The 18,711-nt window shown below is 42.5% G+C and overlaps 1 protein-coding gene across 1 annotated transcript in view; it reads right to left on the bottom strand.

The window, feature by feature from the left end:
* Positions 1–374: 374 nt before the first annotated feature.
* The window catches only part of musk (muscle, skeletal, receptor tyrosine kinase), a 131,614-nt gene continuing 113,277 nt past the window's right edge, over positions 375–18,711 (bottom strand). Inside the window, exon 17 of the mRNA XM_068030636.1 lies at positions 375–4,896. Coding sequence (XP_067886737.1) covers positions 4,214–4,896 — 683 coding nt within the window. The 3' untranslated portion in view covers positions 375–4,213. The remainder of the gene's footprint in view (positions 4,897–18,711) is intronic.

The following is an 18,711-nucleotide window of genomic DNA, read 5'->3' as shown; positions in this document are numbered from 1 at the left end:
AAACAGAGTCTGCACTGGGAGGAAGGAATGGCAAATAATCACTTCAGAATCTCAACTTGTGCCTCTTCAAAACTATATAAACATAACCATTGACACAAACCATTTGTCTGTATGCCCTCTTGGCAGAAGAATGGGACACGATCCAGGAACACAAAGCGACAGAGAAGAAATTTTTTTTAAAAATTATTGCAATTTATTTTTAAGAAATAAAACATAAATCATAACTTAAATCATAAAATTTATTTTCACAAAACCTTTGACTGAAGGATCTTGATATGCTGTAAATTACATTACAGATTTATTATGAAGTACTGAAATAAAGAAATCTTGACAATCATTAAAGAAATACCTTGAAGTCACAGTGGAAGATGTGGAACAGAGGAATTGATAATTGAGTTATAAAGACACATGCAAATTCTAACTGCTGCATTAACCTAGAATGGTTTACTGTAGAGGCCAACTAGTGGGCCCTATTCTTAACCTGTTTAGTGCCAATGTAAACTGTATTTAGTGGGACCTCCACTACAAGCAAGGGATATGCTAGTGCTATTGAAAAGATAACTTCAGATACTTCAAGCACACTGCCAGTAGTCAAATACTCCACGGTAGATTTAAATACATGGATGTACAAAGTACACACCACCACTGCTTCATCTTTCAATGCACTCATTTAACCATGGGAGGTAGCAGCAAAATGCATTTCAAACTTGGCAAAAGTATTCTTTGGAGATAAAAGTATGGAATCCAATTTTCTTGAGTCAAAAATACAACTACAATAAATGTAACAACAGTGGAGGATAATTTGATACATTAGGATGTTCATTGTAGCCAACACTAAGATGGCTGCCGTTTTCCTTTGTCTGCTGCCTTAAGCGGCAGTATGTAGTCCACACTGAGCAAATACAACCCCCTCTCCACTGAGTGACATACCCTACCACCCCGCCAAGTACTAAATGGCCAGGTGTATTTGTAGTCACAGTTCCGTGACATGGATTTATTTCACACTTACACTGCAGCTGAGACTGCTCTGAGACTGATAGCTGCAATCTGGGTACCAGCCAGCAATACTCTACTTACATTACCTGCCTCCTGCCTGGCTGGAACTGTTCTCACCAGTTAGCAATACAGTCGCCAGAAGAGTATAGAAGGGAGCGTCCTCCTGCTTTTAAATATTTAAATTGAGGTAAAATATGTTTACAAAATGCTTAGGAGGTGCAGCAGTCTGGGCACCCTTTAACCTAGATTTATTACCACACTCTATTTAAATGCTATGTGGTGTCAAACTTAAGCAGTATAAGACTATCCCCTTCTGTGAGTCCCACTCTGCTGCAATCCAGAGTCAAGTGGTGCACAAGATACACAAGGTATCGGAAATATGTGGGACAGGCTGGATGGACCAGAGAGTCTTTTCCTATGCATCATTGCTCACATATTCATATAATTGTATGCCCTGATTCCTGACTTGCACTGCCAGTTCAGTTCAGCAGAAGTCACTGGGCACCGTGTTGGCATCCTTCCATCTGCAAAAGATGACGGACACAGATCAAACAATCCATTTAGGTGGGGTGTCTTCTCTTGGTGCACCTTTGCTGATGGCTGTGAAGGCCAATCCTCACTGGGCACCAACACTAAACTTTCAGTATAGATGCCCAAATGAAGATTGTTTTATTTTTACAGAGTGTTTATTGGCATCACTGTGTCAGCTAATGATTTGGAGATGGACTGGGACTTACAGCAAATAAAGTCCATTTACAGAGTCTTTTTACAGAGTCTATTTAAAAAGGGTCTGCAGCAAACAAAGCTCATGACCAAAACTGCATCAATGCCTCCCGATAAAAGCAGGATTATTTCTCTAGCAAAAATGCAATGAGTGGAGGATAGTTACGTAATACAAATTATATACATAAAATCAATCCAAGTCCCTTACAGCAGAACTGTCTCCAAACAGGATTGATAAGGGAAATTAACCAATCATCTCCATTTTGGCCCGGAATAGAGTGGTCACTATAAGCAGGCGGATTTTTTTAAGAACACACAGCAGAGACTCAGGAAAACAAAACAAAATTCTGGAAATAAATATAATGTTCATGACCACCACTGCCCTCTCAGATGACTTAAGGTCATAAGACATTATGACCTTATGGGGTAGACAAGAAGACACGCTTAAATAATTGCCACTACACAACAGAGAATGTCATTTGAATCTGGCACAGGGCATCATTGTGCCACAACACAATAAAAATGTAAAGTACCCTGGCACATGCCCAATCTCTGCAATGTGCCACAAAACAACTTTAAAATAGAGCATCACACTCTCGCTCACAAAAATGGCACAGGAATCTGTCTAAAGAATCTTCATCAATAACATGATTCCCACGTTGTGAAGAGTGTTAAAAGCCTATTGCTTAATTAATTACCAACTTAATTTACCGACCTCATTTTGTACAGTGGTTGATATCTAGCCTGGAGTTGGGACTTGGGCCTTCCAGTACTACTTGAGTTCACTGGAACTGCACCATCTGTAGAGAATGTTCCAGCATTCACCCAAATGTTCTGCTGTGTAATCGTCTGTGGGATTTTGGTGCAAGAAGGGCTTTCATGCTAATTGTAGCGCCCACAAAGAAGCACAACTATTCATGGGTGGAATCAATGGGAACTGTTGAGTTGTGGGTTTTTTTTGACTTCTTGAAGTCTAAGCTCTCTTTTGTGTTGGCAACATTTCATTGTTGTGAAATTTCCATAAAATTGTTTTTTTTTTCATTTTGCTTAAACACAGTGCTGCTGTACAGAAGGTGAAGCTGAAATGTCATATGTTGCATTATGTCCATTTATTCTTTTTAAAGTGCACTGACTATTGATGAAGAGGTTCGGTTTGTGTGATCCGTCAGGGACTGATGTTACATCTGACTCAATTAAAGTCTGAAAATCACGAACGGATCTTAAGGACGGCTTCTGCTACTGATGGGCTGCAAAGAAAGTGAAGACATAAAACAGTCCAGAAGTAGCTCAGCCTCAAAACAAGGCTCCTCAGAACAAATTCTTACTCAGTTACAATCCACTTGAGTAAACTGGCTGGAGAGTGTCCTCAGTGTTAGCTTGAGGACAGTGCGGTCTGGTTGAAACGTTCAACAGTTGCCTCAACTGCTGATGTCTGCAGAGTTTCTGTGAATCTCTGGTCGATATCAATGGGAACATGCAGTGGGGATTTTGTTACCAGAGTTCACGACATTGATAATTTGCCTTACTCTTTGTGTGATATTTAAACCAGATTTTAAGTATGGATTATCCAACACTCTTGTTTACCCAGTGAACCAAAAGTTTCAACAGCATGAATCATGTGCCCATTGCTCTGCAGTTACTTACAGATATGAATTGGGCCATCTCTCTCTTGATTGACCCAGGTTTACTACAAATGTCTAGTCGAAATCCACCTATACAATTACACTTTTACCAATATACTTATTCCTCAATTTAAAAAAAACTTCCAACAGAGCATGATTTTAAAAAATCTTAGCTGTAGTTAATGTTGGCAACAATTCTGCTTTGTCATAAAGTCTGTCTTGGTAACAGAATCATAAAATCAGACAACACAGAAAGAGGCCATTCAGCCCATCGTGGTGTACCAGCTCTTTGAAAGAGCTATTCAATTAGTCCTGCTCCCCTGCTCTTTCCCCATAGACCTGCAAATTTCTGCTTTTCAATTATATATCTTCTTCCAACATCCTTTCAGGCATTCCCAGATCCTAACAATTTGCTATGTAAATATACTCATTGCCCGCTGAATTTTTTTTTTGCCAAATATCTGAAGTTTGTATCCACTGGTTACTGACCTTCATTCCAGAGGAAACAGTTTCTCCTGATCTACTCTATCAAAACCCCTCACAATATGTCACCATATACCACTAAAAAAATCCTATTATAATTCACAAAAAAAGGTGCATGAATAAAGAACATGAGGGCTGGTATCTTTAAAAATGCTACCTGGTCATGGGTGATCTATATACAGCATAGGACCCAAGATTGAGAAATGGAGATCTATAAGGTTGTGTAACAATTGGTTCCTGTGCATTCTGATGGCACTGTGTGTGTCCTCAAGACTCTCCACTTTTGCTGTCCACATCATGCCGGTGCAGGCCAGTCAGCACAATGCTTTCCACTGTCACAGGGATGCCAGTACGTGGAGCTATACAGAGTTACAGGGCTTTGGGGTGGATCACACTGGCACTGCGACTGTTGTTCTCTCATGCATGCGCTCCAGAATACAATGGATACTTGCGAAGCTTGGCCTGTCGGATGGCATGTTACTCCAGCAGAGGCGCATCAAGTTGTACAGCTCTGGCGGGCAGTTCTCAGGGCATGAGAGGATGTTCCCATCTCGGACGTAGTAAATCACCTCTTCATGCGCCATGCCGTAATAGGGTTGCATGCCAGAAGAGAAGATTTCCCAAAGGACCACGCCATAAGCCCAGACATCGGAGTCGGTTGTGTAACGATTGAAGAATATAGATTCGGGTGGCATCCACCTGATGGGGATAGCGTCATTCTCATTAGCTTTGTAGTAGTCTGCAGAGTAGATATTCCTGGAGAGTCCGAAGTCAGCAATTTTCACTACCAGGTTCTCTCCGACCAAACAGTTGCGCGTGGCCAGGTCCCGATGAACAAACTTGCGCTCTGACAGATAGGTCATGCCCGCTGATATCTGCTTCGCGATGTTGAGCTGATCGGCACAGCTGAGGGGCAACAGGTCCGTGCCTGAGCCAATACTTTGTTGCGGGAAGCTGGCCTGGCTCAAGGTGCGGACATTAATGGGCGACCTCGTGCGTAAGTACTCATTCAGGTCTCCGTAGGCCATGTACTCAAAGAGCAGGCACATTGGCTTTCCGATGGCGCACACTCCTGTAGAGAAAGAAAAGAGAATGCGCCTGAGATATGAGTGGCAGCAAGTTCACCCTCTTCGTAAGCCTGAGCTCATCCAAAACTCTGTTGCCTGTATCCTAACTCCCACCAAGTCCCATTCATCCATTACCCACTGTGCTTGCTGATTTACATTGTCTTCTGGTCCAGCAAAGCCTGGATTCCAAAATTATGGGCAGATGGTGGTGTAGTGGTAATGTCACTGGACTAGTAATCTAGAGATGTATGCTAATGCCCTGGGTCATAGGTTCAAATCCCACCACAGTAGCTGGTGGAATTAAATTCAATTAATTAATTTTAAAAATCTGCAATTGAAAGCTAATCTCAGCAATGGTGCCAAAAAGCTATCACTGATAGTTCCTTCCTTTAAGGAAGGAAATATGCCGTCCTTACCTGGTCTGGCCTACATGTGACTCCAGACCCACAGCAATGTGGTTGACTCTTAACTGCCCTCTGAAATGGCTGAGCAAGCCAGGGTAATTAGGGATGGGCAACAAATGCTGGCCTTGCCAGTGATAGTGACACCCAAATCCCATGAAAGAATTTTAAAAAAAATCAAATCCCTCTATGGTCTCTATCGCTGTGACCTCCTGCAACCCTCTGAGATCTCTGCATTCCTCCAATTCTGGACTCTTGCATGTTCCTGATTTTTAATTGCTCCACCATTGGCGGTCCTTCTCTCAGCTGCCTAAGCTCTGAAATTCCCTCCCTAAACCTCTCTGCCTCACTATCTCTAGCTCCTTCTTTGGGATGCTGCTTTACCTCTCTAAACAAGCTTTTGGCCATCTGCCTAATATCTCCTTATGTGGCTCAGTGCCAAATTTTGTTTAATAATGTTCTTGTGAAGTGCCTTAGGATGTTTCACTATTTTTAATGCGCTATATAAATACAAGTTGAAGTTGTTGTTCTGTGTCAATAAAGAGAGTCAGTATTTCACAATTCTCAGACTCAATCTTCTGCGATATCTTTTTAAGATAAATTCTTAAAAAAATGTATCTTCAGAATTTAATTTTCAATAGATTAATAGAAAAGTTGTTGATTTAAACTTTGACACTGTTTTCTGAATATTTTGGAGACAGATACTAACATTAATGGAAGATTTTTATCAATTTTAAATTTGAGCACATGGGGATGGTGGAAAACTGGCTGTAACAGATTTACGGCTGTTAGATATCTTGTTCAGGTTTCCAATCCATTGATATCAAGAATGCCTACAGCAGGCAAAGCAGAGGTTGTGTGAAGAGTATAGCATCCTCTGCTTCCCATCTTCCCTGCCCACTCCACCACCCCACCTCACCCCCAAGCATTGTGTCTTAATGAAGAGCATCTCTTAGTGCATTTTCATTTTCTATACCAGTGTCACTTTTCTGGATGAGATTACCAATTTGCACCAAAGGATAGGAATTTCGTCCAGTGAGATTGCACACAGGAGGAACCAGGAACCAGTCTCCCAAAAATTAATGTGTATGAGCCCTTACAAACAATGATGGGGGGATGGTGGGGGTGGTGGGGGGGTGGGGGGGGTGCGAGAGTGTAAGTGGAGTTGAGCTGGAAGATTAGCCATGATTGTATTGAATGGCAGAGTAGACTCAAGGGGCCATATGGGCGACTCTTGATCCTATTTCTTATGTTCTTACAAGACGCCTGAGTTGGAGAGTTCTGGGAGCTGGTTGCAGGATGGTGGGAAATTACAGACAGAGTGCAGAGCAGAGCCACATAAGGACTTAAAAATGTGAGAATGAGAATTTTTAATGGGAGGCATTGGTAGACCAGGAACCAATGTGTAGCTTAGCAAGGACTGAGTGATGGATGAGTTGTACCTGCTGTGGTATAGAATACTGTCAGCAGGGCTAAAGTTTCTGGAGGATGGAAGATGGCAGATGGCCAGGAGAGCATTGGAATAGTCAAGTCTGGAGGTGATAAAGGCATGGATGAGGGTTTCAGCAGCAGATGGGCAGAGGCAACAGTGGAGACTGGTGCTGTTATGGAAATAAAAGTAGGCAGTCTTTGTAATGGAGAGAATGAGGTTGGAAGCACAGCTTGAATAGGACAGCTAGGTTGCAAACAGTCCTTTTCAACCTGAAGCACTGCGTGTGGAGGGGGATGGAACTGGTGGCAAGGGTAGCTAGTTTGTGGTGGGGGCCAAAGACAATGACTGCAGTTTTCTCAACATTTAACTGGAGAAAACTGGGACTCATCCAAGACTAGATCTTGCACAAGTGGCCTGACAACACAGAGGCAGTGGAGGGGTCGAAAGGAAGTTGGTGAGACAGTGTTTGGTGTCGTCAGTGTATGTTTGGAAGCTGATCCAATGAATTTGGGTGAGGAAGGGGAGGGGACCAAGGACAGATTCTTGAGGGTCTCCAGAAGTAACAGTGTGACGGTGGTAAGACAAACCTTTGCTGGAAATGCTCTGGCTGAAACCAAGTGAGGACATTCCCAATAAACTGGAAAAATGGAGAAGTGGCATTGGAGGAGGATAATGTGGTCATCCATGCCAAAGGCTGCAGAGAAGTTGAGGAGACACAATGCACAAAGCCGTACTGAGATGTCACTCGTGACTTTCATTCAGGCCACTTCAGTGTTGCGGCAGGGATGGAATCAGATTGAAGAAATTTAGAGATGGAGTTGTAGGAAAGATGAGCAGGCATTTACAAGGCAACAACATGCTTAAGGAATAAAGACAGAAAGAGCTGGAAATACTCAGCAGGTCTGACAGCATCTATGGAGAGAGAAACAGAGTTAACGTTTCAGGTCCGTTCTGATGAAAGGTCATCGACCTGAAATGTTAATTCTGTTTCTCCCTCCACAGATGCTATCAAACTTGCTGACTATTTCCAGCACTTTCTATCTCTATTTCAGATTTCCAGTAGCTGCAGCATTTTGCTCTTGTAACATTGTTAAGGACTTTGGAGAGGAAAGCAAGGTTGGATATGGGGCAGACGTTTGAAAAGACTGAGGGGGTTGAGGTTGTGTAATTTGAATGAGGCCCAGTTTTGAATAAGAGGGACTATTACTTCCAATTATAGCGACCAGCATCTTTATTAATTGCATGAATCATCTTAACAATATTATCTTAATCACTACCATCATTTCTCAACTTTGTATAACATGCAATGGCATTTGCATATCAAATACTTTATGTGCATAAACAAAGTTCGTTTTACATGTCCCCTGCATATTTGTAATAATGTGAATTTACAGATTTGGCTGCAATATTGAGTGCAGTATTACAGAGGTTCACATTCTATTGCACGGAGTTAATTCGTGCTTTATTTTAAATGAGCATTGGAAAATCACACAGAGTAAACAAGCTTTCATTTTTAATTATTGACTCTTACAGAACATTCCTTTTAAAGGGTAGTATCTCTTAGTATTACTATGTTTGATGAGTCATCTTTCCAATTTTTCATTCAATGCTTAAGAACCTATAAGGCCAACAAGCAAAACAACAGCTTTATGAAAACAAACTTGTGCACTGATTTTTTATTTTACACCAGTGCTCTTACTAGCTCCAGCAAGAAGATGGATTATTGTAAAAAATAATGTTATTGTTTGTCTATTTTTGTGGATGGCCAAATTGAAAGGCCATGAATTTAGTGGAGTTGGAAGGGGGAGGGTAGTTATACATCCACACCATCCCCCTCCTGCCCATTGGGGGTGTGTAGGGGTTCAGATTGGTAAACATGAGGTCCTGACCTTAACACATGACATTGGGGAGAATTCCAAATAACCCAGACTGGGATCGGTTCAAAAGCTTGACCCCCGTGTATTGTGTGCTTTGTCCTAATCCTGTCTCTTCTGTTTGTCATTTACATGATACATTTTATGATGAAAAACACTTGTGCACTGCAGGCTATAAATAGAATCCTTCCAGGAATAGAGTGCATTGCATTCATTGTTAACCATGCGCATTTGAACTTGTTTCATAAGAATTGTTCAAATGGTTTTGATTAGTGCACCCCACTGTATTCCAATTATTTTCGGCTTAACGCTTTTAATGCTGAATGAAAGTGCTTTGGAAACATGCCCCATCATCCAGATTACTACCAAGGGTTGCTCAACTTGAAAAGCAATGTTTTGTAAAACTTATTTGACTACTTTTGCAGGGGATTCCAAAACAAGGGGTCATATGCATAAGATAGTCACTGGTAAATGCAATAAGGAATTCAGGAGAAACTTCTCTACCCAGAGAGTTGTGAGGATATGACACTCATTACTATGTCTATGGCTCAGGTGGTAACACTCTTGTCAACACACCACCACCCCCCTCCCAAGTAAATAGATGTTGGGTTCAATACCACTTTAGGGCCTAAAACACAAAATCCAGGCTGACACTCCAGTGCAGGACTGAGGGAGTGCTGCATGATCAGAGTTCTGTCTTAAACTGAGGCCCCATCTACCCTCTCAGGTGGAGGTAAAAGATTCCATCGCACTGTTACAAAGAAGAACAAGGGTGTTCTCCCTGGTTTGCTGGTTGACATTTATCTCTAAATCAACATCACTAAAATAGATTATCTGGTGATCATGTTGCTGTTTGTGGGAGCTGGCTGTGTGCAAATTGGCTGCCACACTTCCTACATTACAACAGAGACTGCACTTCAAAAAAGGTACTTTACTGGCTGTAAAGCACTTTGGGAGATCCTGAGGGCAACTCCAAAGTTTGGAGCCCAGCAGAAAGGGACTGCAGGGCGTTGAAGATCAGCAAAGAGTCTCAGATTAAATTCCTGGGGGGCAGCAGTGGCATGGGCTGAAAGCTAGGAAATCAGTAGCCTGCCAGGTTCTGTCCTCCTGCCTTCTTCTAAAACCCTCATCCATGCCTTTGTTACCTCCAGGATTGACTATCCTAATGCTGTCCTGGTTGGCCTCCCATCTTCTACCCTAAACAAACTTGAGTTCATCTAAAATTCTGCTCACTGTATCCTAACTCGCATTAAGTCCCATTCACCCATCACCTCTTTGTTCGCTGACCTACATTGGCTCCCGGTCCAGCAATGCCTCGGTTTTAAAAACCTCATCCTTGTTTTGAAATCTCTCCATGGCCTCGCCCCTCTCTATTCCTGTAACCTCCTCCAGCCCTGCAGCCCTTCCAAGACCTCGATGCTCATCTAATTCTGACCTCTTGCGGATCCCCGATTATATTGTATTAGGTGTTGGTTCAGGGCTAAATATTGACAATAAACATCAAGGAGAACTCCCCTATTCTCCTTTCATATAGTGACCATGAGATCTTTTGGATCCACCCGAGAGGGCAGATGGGGCGTATGTTTTACGCCTCATCTGAAAGTCGCCATCTCCATCATTGGCAGCCATGCTGTCAGCTGCCTAAGCTGTGGAATTCCCTCCCTAAACCTCTCCGCCTCTCTAACTCGCTCTCCTCCTCTTTAAAATCTACCCCTTTGACCAAGCTTTGGGTCACTTGTCCTAATATTTCCTTATGAGGCTCATTGTCAAATTTGTTTGATACCACTCCTGTGAAGCACCTTAGGACATTTTACTGCATGAAGTTGCTATATAAATGAAAATTGTTGTTCTTGCTGTTTACATATGGCATGTGCACCCCCTGTCCTTCCTGAGCGAGGGGATGGTGGGGCGCGTGGGGGTGGGGGTGGGAGTGGGAAATAAAGGTGGAGGTGGAAATGCTGTGGTAGGCCTTGACACCCAATGTTCCCGCATGTCCCACCATGATCCTGCCTGGTTTGGGGTGTCATTGTGCAGGAAAATCCAGGCTGATGAACAGGTTTGCAGAGGAAGACTGATTGCAGTTGCCCCCATGGTTTGATTTGGGAATTAAAGCAACTGGAAAGTACATTCGATGCATTGGCCTCATATAAATAAGAAAGAAAGAACTTGCATTTATATAGCACTTTTCACAACCACAGGTGCTTTACAGCCAATGAAATACGGTAGCCACTCTAGTAATGTAAGAAATGTGGCAGCCAATTTATGCACAGAAAGCGCCCACAAACAACACTGAAACAAATGACCAGATCATCTGTCTTAGGTGTTGGTTGATAAATATTTGCTCAGGAAGAACACCACCGCATTTCTTTGAAATACTGCCATAGGATCTTTTGCACCCAACAGGGCCTCATTTTAAGATCTCAGCTGAAAGTTGGCATCATCAATAGTGCAGTGCTCTATCAATCCCATTGGGAACAATCACCTCAATTATGGGCTCATATCTCTAGAGTGGGAAGTTAACCCATTACCTTCTAAACACAGAGACAAGAGTGCTACACACTAAGCCACAGCTGCCAGCACGAGTCCAATATAACATTTTAACTTGCATCTCAGCAAGTGATTCAACAACTTTCACCTCATAAACTGAAGGGAGGTGACTCTCAGTGTAACCCCTGAGGGAATGATTTTTGCTGGACTGCATATGGGGCTTTGGAGTCTGGGCCCAGTGTGAGTTAATGAAAAAATAAAGGCAAGCAGCTTGGCATTGCTGGCATTTGCTACAGCTTTTAGTGGCTTGCTGATAAGACAAACCATCGGTCATTAAAGAAAATGGAAGGTACTGTTCTTTTTAAAGGCCTCCCTCGGTTTCCTGAATGTAACGTAATGTGATTGTATTTAGCTGTGAATGTAGCCAAGGGATTATCTATCCTGATTGCCAGACAAATTACCATGTGTTGTTTTAACTTTGCCTCACCATGCGTCATTGTCACCACTGGAACCTTGGAAACTAATAGTCTATTTTCATATTATGGCCAAGACACAGCTCTAATCTCCTCTAATCACACATACTAAACAATTTAAAGCTATTTCGTGCCCAATTTATTCTTCCCAATTATCTCCCTGCCTTTCCTGAGGTGCTGAATGGGTTGCCAACTTTCCAAAATTGCCCTGGAGTCTCCAGGGATTGAGGGATTAATCTCCAAGGGCATTGCTGTGAGCAACCCTGGAAAAAAAATTCATAGCGACATTAAACAAAACTGTGTTGTTTTGCCATTTTCTTTGAACACCTATTTATTAGTTACAAAATTATTGAGGGGAGGGAAGAAGGCTGTTCAACCGACAGTCAAGGATCATCCAATCAAGTAGTGAGTTATTTTGCTTTCCGAGTGGCCGTGGAAAATTGGGACGTCAGAATGTGTCATGCAACCAATTGTAGGAGGATGGAGGGTGGGGTAGTTGGAGGTGGAAGGCCATGCAATGAAACCTCCAGGAATATGTTTGACCCTAGCTGGCAACAATAGGAGTGACTCAAGCTGAGGTACAGTCCGACAGGCTCCAGTCGCGTCTCCCTCAGTTGGCCATTTTCTCGGTAGGTGCGTGTCTGACAGTGGATTATTTGTTTGAAGTTCCGATTGATGAAGGACAGCTCTTTGAAAGGAGTGAGGCACTCACCCTCTCACTTATGGCTGTTGGAGAACACATGAGCATGCTAGAGACGGGTGCACTGGAGTTGGACATCAGAAAAGTATTTCTGTAATTCACCCTTTCACCTGGCAGCTGCTCCGTAAAATTTTTTTTTGTCTATCTGTGGAAATGTCATGGCTACTCTAAACAAAATAAAATCATGCTCGGTTTAAAAGCTCTATTTTGGGGCTGGTTAACACAGAGGTTTAAATTTCACAATGTGAAGATCTGTGCTAATCTAGCTGAAGTGACGATAAAATGAACCTGTCCCTGAGCCTATTAAAGCTGAACATTTTGTGATCAACATTGCCACCACCCTGTGTTTATCTCCAGATACCTTTAACAATTGGCAAAAGATCCAGACGGGAGATGAGGAGAATTTGTTTCTTTTTAAGTTTTTAAGTTTTTTTTTTTGATCTGGAATGCACTGCCTGAAAGGGTGGTGGAAACAGATTCAATAGTAACTCTGAAGAGGAAATTGGATAAATAATGGAATTGGACAAAAATGCAGGACCATGGGGAAAGAGCAGGGGGAGTGGGACTAATTGAATAGCTTTTTCAACGAGTTGGCATAGGCACAATGGGCCAAATGGCCTCTTCCTGTGCTGTAAGATTCTATGATAATCTAGCCGAGGGAAATGAGAATGACTGAGAATGTCCATAAATGGAGCCTTTCAAAGGTACGTGTTTTCTGGCCATGCCTTGTAATGATTAGATGTTATAATCCTTGTGAAGGGCACCAATACCTTTTTGTCTTGTCTTTAGGAAGCACAAGGTCCTGTTAGTAAATATACCCTGTGGAATGCTAGTGGAACACACAGACTAGGTAGACCCCCATTATGAACTGAGTTAATTGTTCTGAACCAGGTTAGATCTTAGCATTCTAAAACTGGTCTCAGTGTCTCCAGCCAAGGAGATATAAAAAAAGTCAACTGGGTTCCAGTTGCTGAGGACCATCAAAGTCAGGTGAAGACAGGTTTAGACTTCACTCATTTGGCTTTATTTCTGAATATTCTTCTGACACTGAACACCTAAGCTCAGGAGCAATGTGACTTTGGCAGGGCACTAGAGATTGTCACTAGTTCTCCAACATTATTGCTAATGCTTCGCATATTTTCTTCATAGTGAATGGTGGAGCAGGCTCGAAGGGCCGAATGGCCTACTCCTGCTCCTATTTTCTATGTTTCTACTTTTGTGTGTAAACAATGTAACGCTGACCCAGTCGTACGCTGTATCATCCATCCCCTCTCTATTTTTCCTACCCTTGCCCATTTCTTATCCTCTTTCTGACCTTCTCTCTCTCTCTCTATCCCTTTAGCTTATCATTTTAGACTGTCTTTCCCCTTCCTTATACTTATCCTTAACCCCTTCCCCATATGCTCTAATAGTTGCTCCTCTCCCTGCTGTACTACTTTGAATTCTCTTCTCCTGCTCTATTTATTTTTCCTATGAGGATATTGGTAGATCCTTAAATGCTGTTTAAAGCACTTGAATCCTGCTCCTCCCTATGCCATAGGTTCCAAAGTGAAGTTCCAAAGTGCAGAAAAGGTTACCTATCTTTCTAATGGTTGAGTACTTCATAATTGACCCTTGCCATATTTTGGCCTAATTACTTTTTCCGTCTGGGAAACCACTTTTTCCAAGCTACAGTGGTGATACTGGTGACTTCCCTCTACTGTATCACTATCCTTGTCCACATCGTAAGTATCCATTGCTATATACCTATCAGACAACCTCAGAGTTTCCTATGCTGCCACTGCCAATGTGTTCCAGGAGCCTTCCTCTTATATAGTGTGGCATGTGCAGTAACTGGCAACGTGGAATGTCCACCCATGATAGATCTGCATGATTTTCATTTCCAGATGTTTCAATCCTATGCAGGCAATCCACTCTGCCTTTTAACAGCCAAGATATGATGGTGAAAATGACACCTGTAGTTTTCAGAAATTCCTACATTATCCAAGTTCCAAATGTCATGCAGGCCCCAACCTGTCACGAATGAGGCATATTAATTTCGTCATATGAACATTGATTTTAAACTCGCTGGGACGAAGAGAAAGCCTGTTACAAGGGCTGCCAGAAACTTAGCTGAAAATCATTTGTATACTAACAGACAGTGCTTGTGGAGATAAAAGGACCATTCCCTGACACATTCAACCCACAATGGATTTTGATCACCAGACATTGAAGATGTAAGGAAGAACATTCCAGAAACTGCTAAGGTGATACAATCCACAAAAGCCAGGACTGGTTAAACTAGCTGGTTACATGACTAACTGGCTGGTCGAGGGTTTTTTGAACTAGCCACAGAGTTTTTGAACTGAGGAAAGACTGTTTGCTCCTGGAGTGTGAAGACCTCTCCTGTCTACTCCCACCTCTTTCGCACAAGCCTCTGGACCCACTGAGGACACATGAACTTCAGGAGAGAAAAGTCTCCTACATTGAACAAGGTTTAAGAAGAATACTGGGCCCCTACGAAAAGCAAGCCCTACCTACAATCAAGGACTTTACAGTGAGCTCGAAGAATAGTAACTAAAACCATCTTCAGATATTGCCTCAAAATTTTCCACTTTATTTCTTCTGCTCTTTTCTGTCTCTATCTGCATATGTGTATTGCATATGCATACTAGCGTGGGCGCATCGCATATCTGTAGGTGTTAACTGAATTAGAGGTTAAGTTCAATAAAGTTCAACCTTTTTTTGTTAAACCTATGAAAACTGCTTGGCTAGTTTCTTTGCCTTATAATTGGAAGTTAATGAACAAGATTCACCAAGGGGGAGCTAAAAAAAACGGTGTGTTAAAAATTAAACCCTGTTACGGTAAGACCAGGTAAAGGCTGAGAGGGAACCCTAGACCCCTTTCTCACCTAGTCGTAACACCAAACAATACTAGTTTCCGATGTCCTGCCATACTGTAAAGGCTCAAATGAATCCAGGTACTCTGATCTCTTGTCATTTTAATTGTCTCCCCACTCCCATTCCCGCCTCTCTGTCCTCGACTTCCCACTGATCTAATGAAGCTGAATGGAAGCTCGAGAAGCAACACCTTATCTTTCGACCAGGCACTTTACAGTCATCTGGACTCAAAATTGAGTTCAACAATTTTAGATCATTCCCTCTGCTCCCATTTTTTCAGACAGTAGCCTTTGGTGATGATTCTGCTATTCCCATTTACACCTCCTCTAGACCCATCTTTTTCTTTACTTGTCCCATTACAGCCGCTTTTGCCTTGCACCATCATCTCTTTTGTCATTTAATCTCTCCTGCCTTCCACCCTATCACAGACCTTCCCTTTTGTTCTTTCCTCCGCTCCCTTCTTTCTCTGCCACTGTTCTTGCTTAAAACCTGTTACTTCTCTAACTTTTTCCAGTTCTGATGAAAGGTTATCGACCTGAAATATTAATTGTGTCTCTCTCCACAGATGCTGACTGACCTGTTGAGTATTTCCAACATTTTCTGTTTCTATTACGAAAGTAATTGAACAGTTTCAAAGAAAGTGCCCTGCAGTACCAATCTCCAGTTCACGCCAAGCATGCTACTTGGACTGCAACGGTTCAAGAAGGCAGCTCACCACCACCTTCTCCAGAGCAATTAGGGATGGGCAATAAATACTGGCCTAGACAGCAACACCCACATCCCGATTACTCTGGCTCCATATCAAACTTGAAAAAAGTACCTACTTTCAGTGGTGGTCACTTGCTAGGCCTGGGAAACCTGAGCAGAGCAGGCCCGACACCTACTCAGGGCAGCCAAATTACCCTGAAGGGTCCTAAAACAAGCTTATTAAATGTGAAAGTGGCTAAATGTCTGTTTTAGGAGGCAGAGGCATAAAGCCTAGCCCAACACAATACCAGGTGGGATTTTTTTTTCAGCCATTCTTATAAAGCAGGATGCTGGTCCCCAAAATTGGCCCTTTCTACCCCCTAATGTTTACCCAATTCCAGTTCAGGCCAAGCATCCTCTCTCACTCCTCTCCCTTCCCATTGTTTCTTGATTATAGAATCCATTTCAATCACCCAGGACAGCAGAGGCAGTCCAGTCAGCCAATTTAGACAACTTTGGGTGTTGGTTAAAGTTTTGGGCAAGAAAAAACTGTGTCGAATTTTCATCAAGCTTTACAATGATGTTACGTATAAGAGCCAGTAGGACAAATTTTCGTGTTCTGGTCTGTGGATGTAAACGGTCACCAGGTTAGAGCGCTTGAAGATAATCACATGGGGATAACTGTACTCTTGACGGGTATCAACAGTGGTTTAGTGGGTAGCTGTCTTACCTTCTGAGTCAGGAAATCATTGGATCAATTCCCACTTCAGAGACTTGTGCATAATAATCTAGGGTAACGTCCGGGAGAGTGCTGTCTTTCTGATGTGATGTTAAACTGAGGGCCTGCCTGCCCTCTCAGGTGGATGTAAAAGATTCCATGGCTGGCACAAGCATGATGAGCTGAATGGCCCCCTTCTGTGTTATATGATTCTGTATTATTTGATTTGGCTTGTTAATATTCTTTATTACTGTGGTTTTGATGTTTTTTATGAGAGCACTAAGAGTGGAGCAGCTGCAAACAAGTGAAACCAGTTGGGAAGTGTGGACAAGAATTCTCCTGGAAGTCTTGGCAGTTTATATATTAAGCACTGGGTTTTAATCCTCAAAATCCCATTTTATAGTCTTCACAAGCACTGATGATTGTCATTGCCATTATCACTGTGTGGGATTTAAACTGTGCAGTCTGTGGCTGAAGCAAATGGTACAATCTTATAGGGCAGTTCTGATTCACCAAAACAAACGTAGAAGCAAAACAGTTTCAAATTCTGAGAAAGTACAATTATAAATTGTTGTTTGAGTTCAAATAGTAAAGTACGTGCAGTCACCTGGTTGCTACATCACCTGAAAATCTATGTTGTCTATCTAAGAACCTGCCTTTCAGCCGAAACATTAATCCTGAAGCCCTAACTTTTCTCTCAGGTGGATGTAAAAGATCCCTTCTATAGAAGAGCAGGCGAGTTCTTCCTGATGTTTGGCCAATATTAATTCTTTAACCAACATCGCTAAAAAATCAGATAATCTGGACATTATCACATTGCTGTTTGTGGGAGCTTCCTGTGTGTAACTTGATTGCCGCAACACTCTATATTACAACAGTGACTACACTTCAAAAGTACTTCATTGGCTGTAAAGTGCTTTGGGATGTCCCCAGGTTGTGAAAGAGGCTAACTAAATGCACTTTCTTTTTGTTTTCTTTTTGAATAAGTGAGCAGCCTGCAACCCGAAACAGACAAGTGGGTTTCTCGCTCGTTTACAGATCCTCCTGAAAATTGAGTTGGGCCACAGTGCCACCTCCCCCATCATCAACCCCCCCAAACCCCCACCCTTTGATTTTCTTCTTTTTCCCGTTTTTTTCCAAGTGAAAAATGGGTGGTGGGCAGTGATAATCGGCTTCCCAACATGTCTCCAACAAAAGAGTTTGCAAAGTAAAGATATTCATTCATCGTATCATTCGATAGTCAGATTGAAATCCATCCTTTCAGATGTTGCCGATAAAGTATCGAGAGTGGATGATGCTGGGATTTGCTGCCATGTTCCAGGTGGGGTTGCCAACTCTGGTTGGATGCTTCCCTGGAGGTTTGATCATGTGATCGTCCATCTCAAACAGCCCCTCCCCCTCATTCCCACCATTGGCCCACCTTCCATGCACACTGCCTTCCTTTGGCCAATTGGAAAGGGAACAGACTCTTGTTAGCCAATTGGATTAATCCTGACCGTTAGTGCAACAGCATTTTCCATCCATCTTCAATATTTTTATCATTATTAAATGAAAGTGTTCAAAGAACATGAAAGAAAAAACAGTATTTTGCTTTTGTAAACAATATGGTTTAACTTCCCTTATGAGTTTTCTCCTGGGTGTTTCTCCCAGCAGTGTCCTGGAGATAACTCTTCAAATCCTGAAGACTCCGGGCCAATCCTGGAGAGTTGACAACTCTAGTGCCAGGACTGTCATTATCAGTCATGTCATTGTTTCATGTGACACACATTGTAGAGTCAGATTCACTGAGCCCATCTCTTTCTGGTACTGCACATTGTGTCAAGCTGCCAGGGGTGAATAGGTCATCAAGGAATGATGGCTGTGTTTAATCCAAGCTGTTCTGAGCCAAGCCTTTCAAAACGGAACGTTCTATAGCTTTTCCTCATATCGGTGCCAATTTAAGTTTCCCTATTTTGCAAAAACAGACCCGATGCACCCAAATTTGAACTGAAGAAGTGCCTTTGAGGCCCAGTCTGATTGAAAGGACTTGCATTCCTATAGCGCCTTTCATTATCTCAGGACGTCCCAAAGTGCTTTCCACCTTTTGAAGTGTAGTCACTGTAGTAATGTAGGAAACACGGCAGCCAATTTGCGCACAGCAAGCTCCTACAAACAGCAATGCGATAATG

This window comes from Heterodontus francisci, chromosome 4 (genome assembly GCF_036365525.1).
Source record: "Heterodontus francisci isolate sHetFra1 chromosome 4, sHetFra1.hap1, whole genome shotgun sequence".
Classification (NCBI taxonomy): Eukaryota; Metazoa; Chordata; class Chondrichthyes; order Heterodontiformes; family Heterodontidae; genus Heterodontus; species Heterodontus francisci.
Note: the sequence above shows the minus strand (reverse complement) of the source record. Positions and strands in the feature narration are given on the sequence as shown.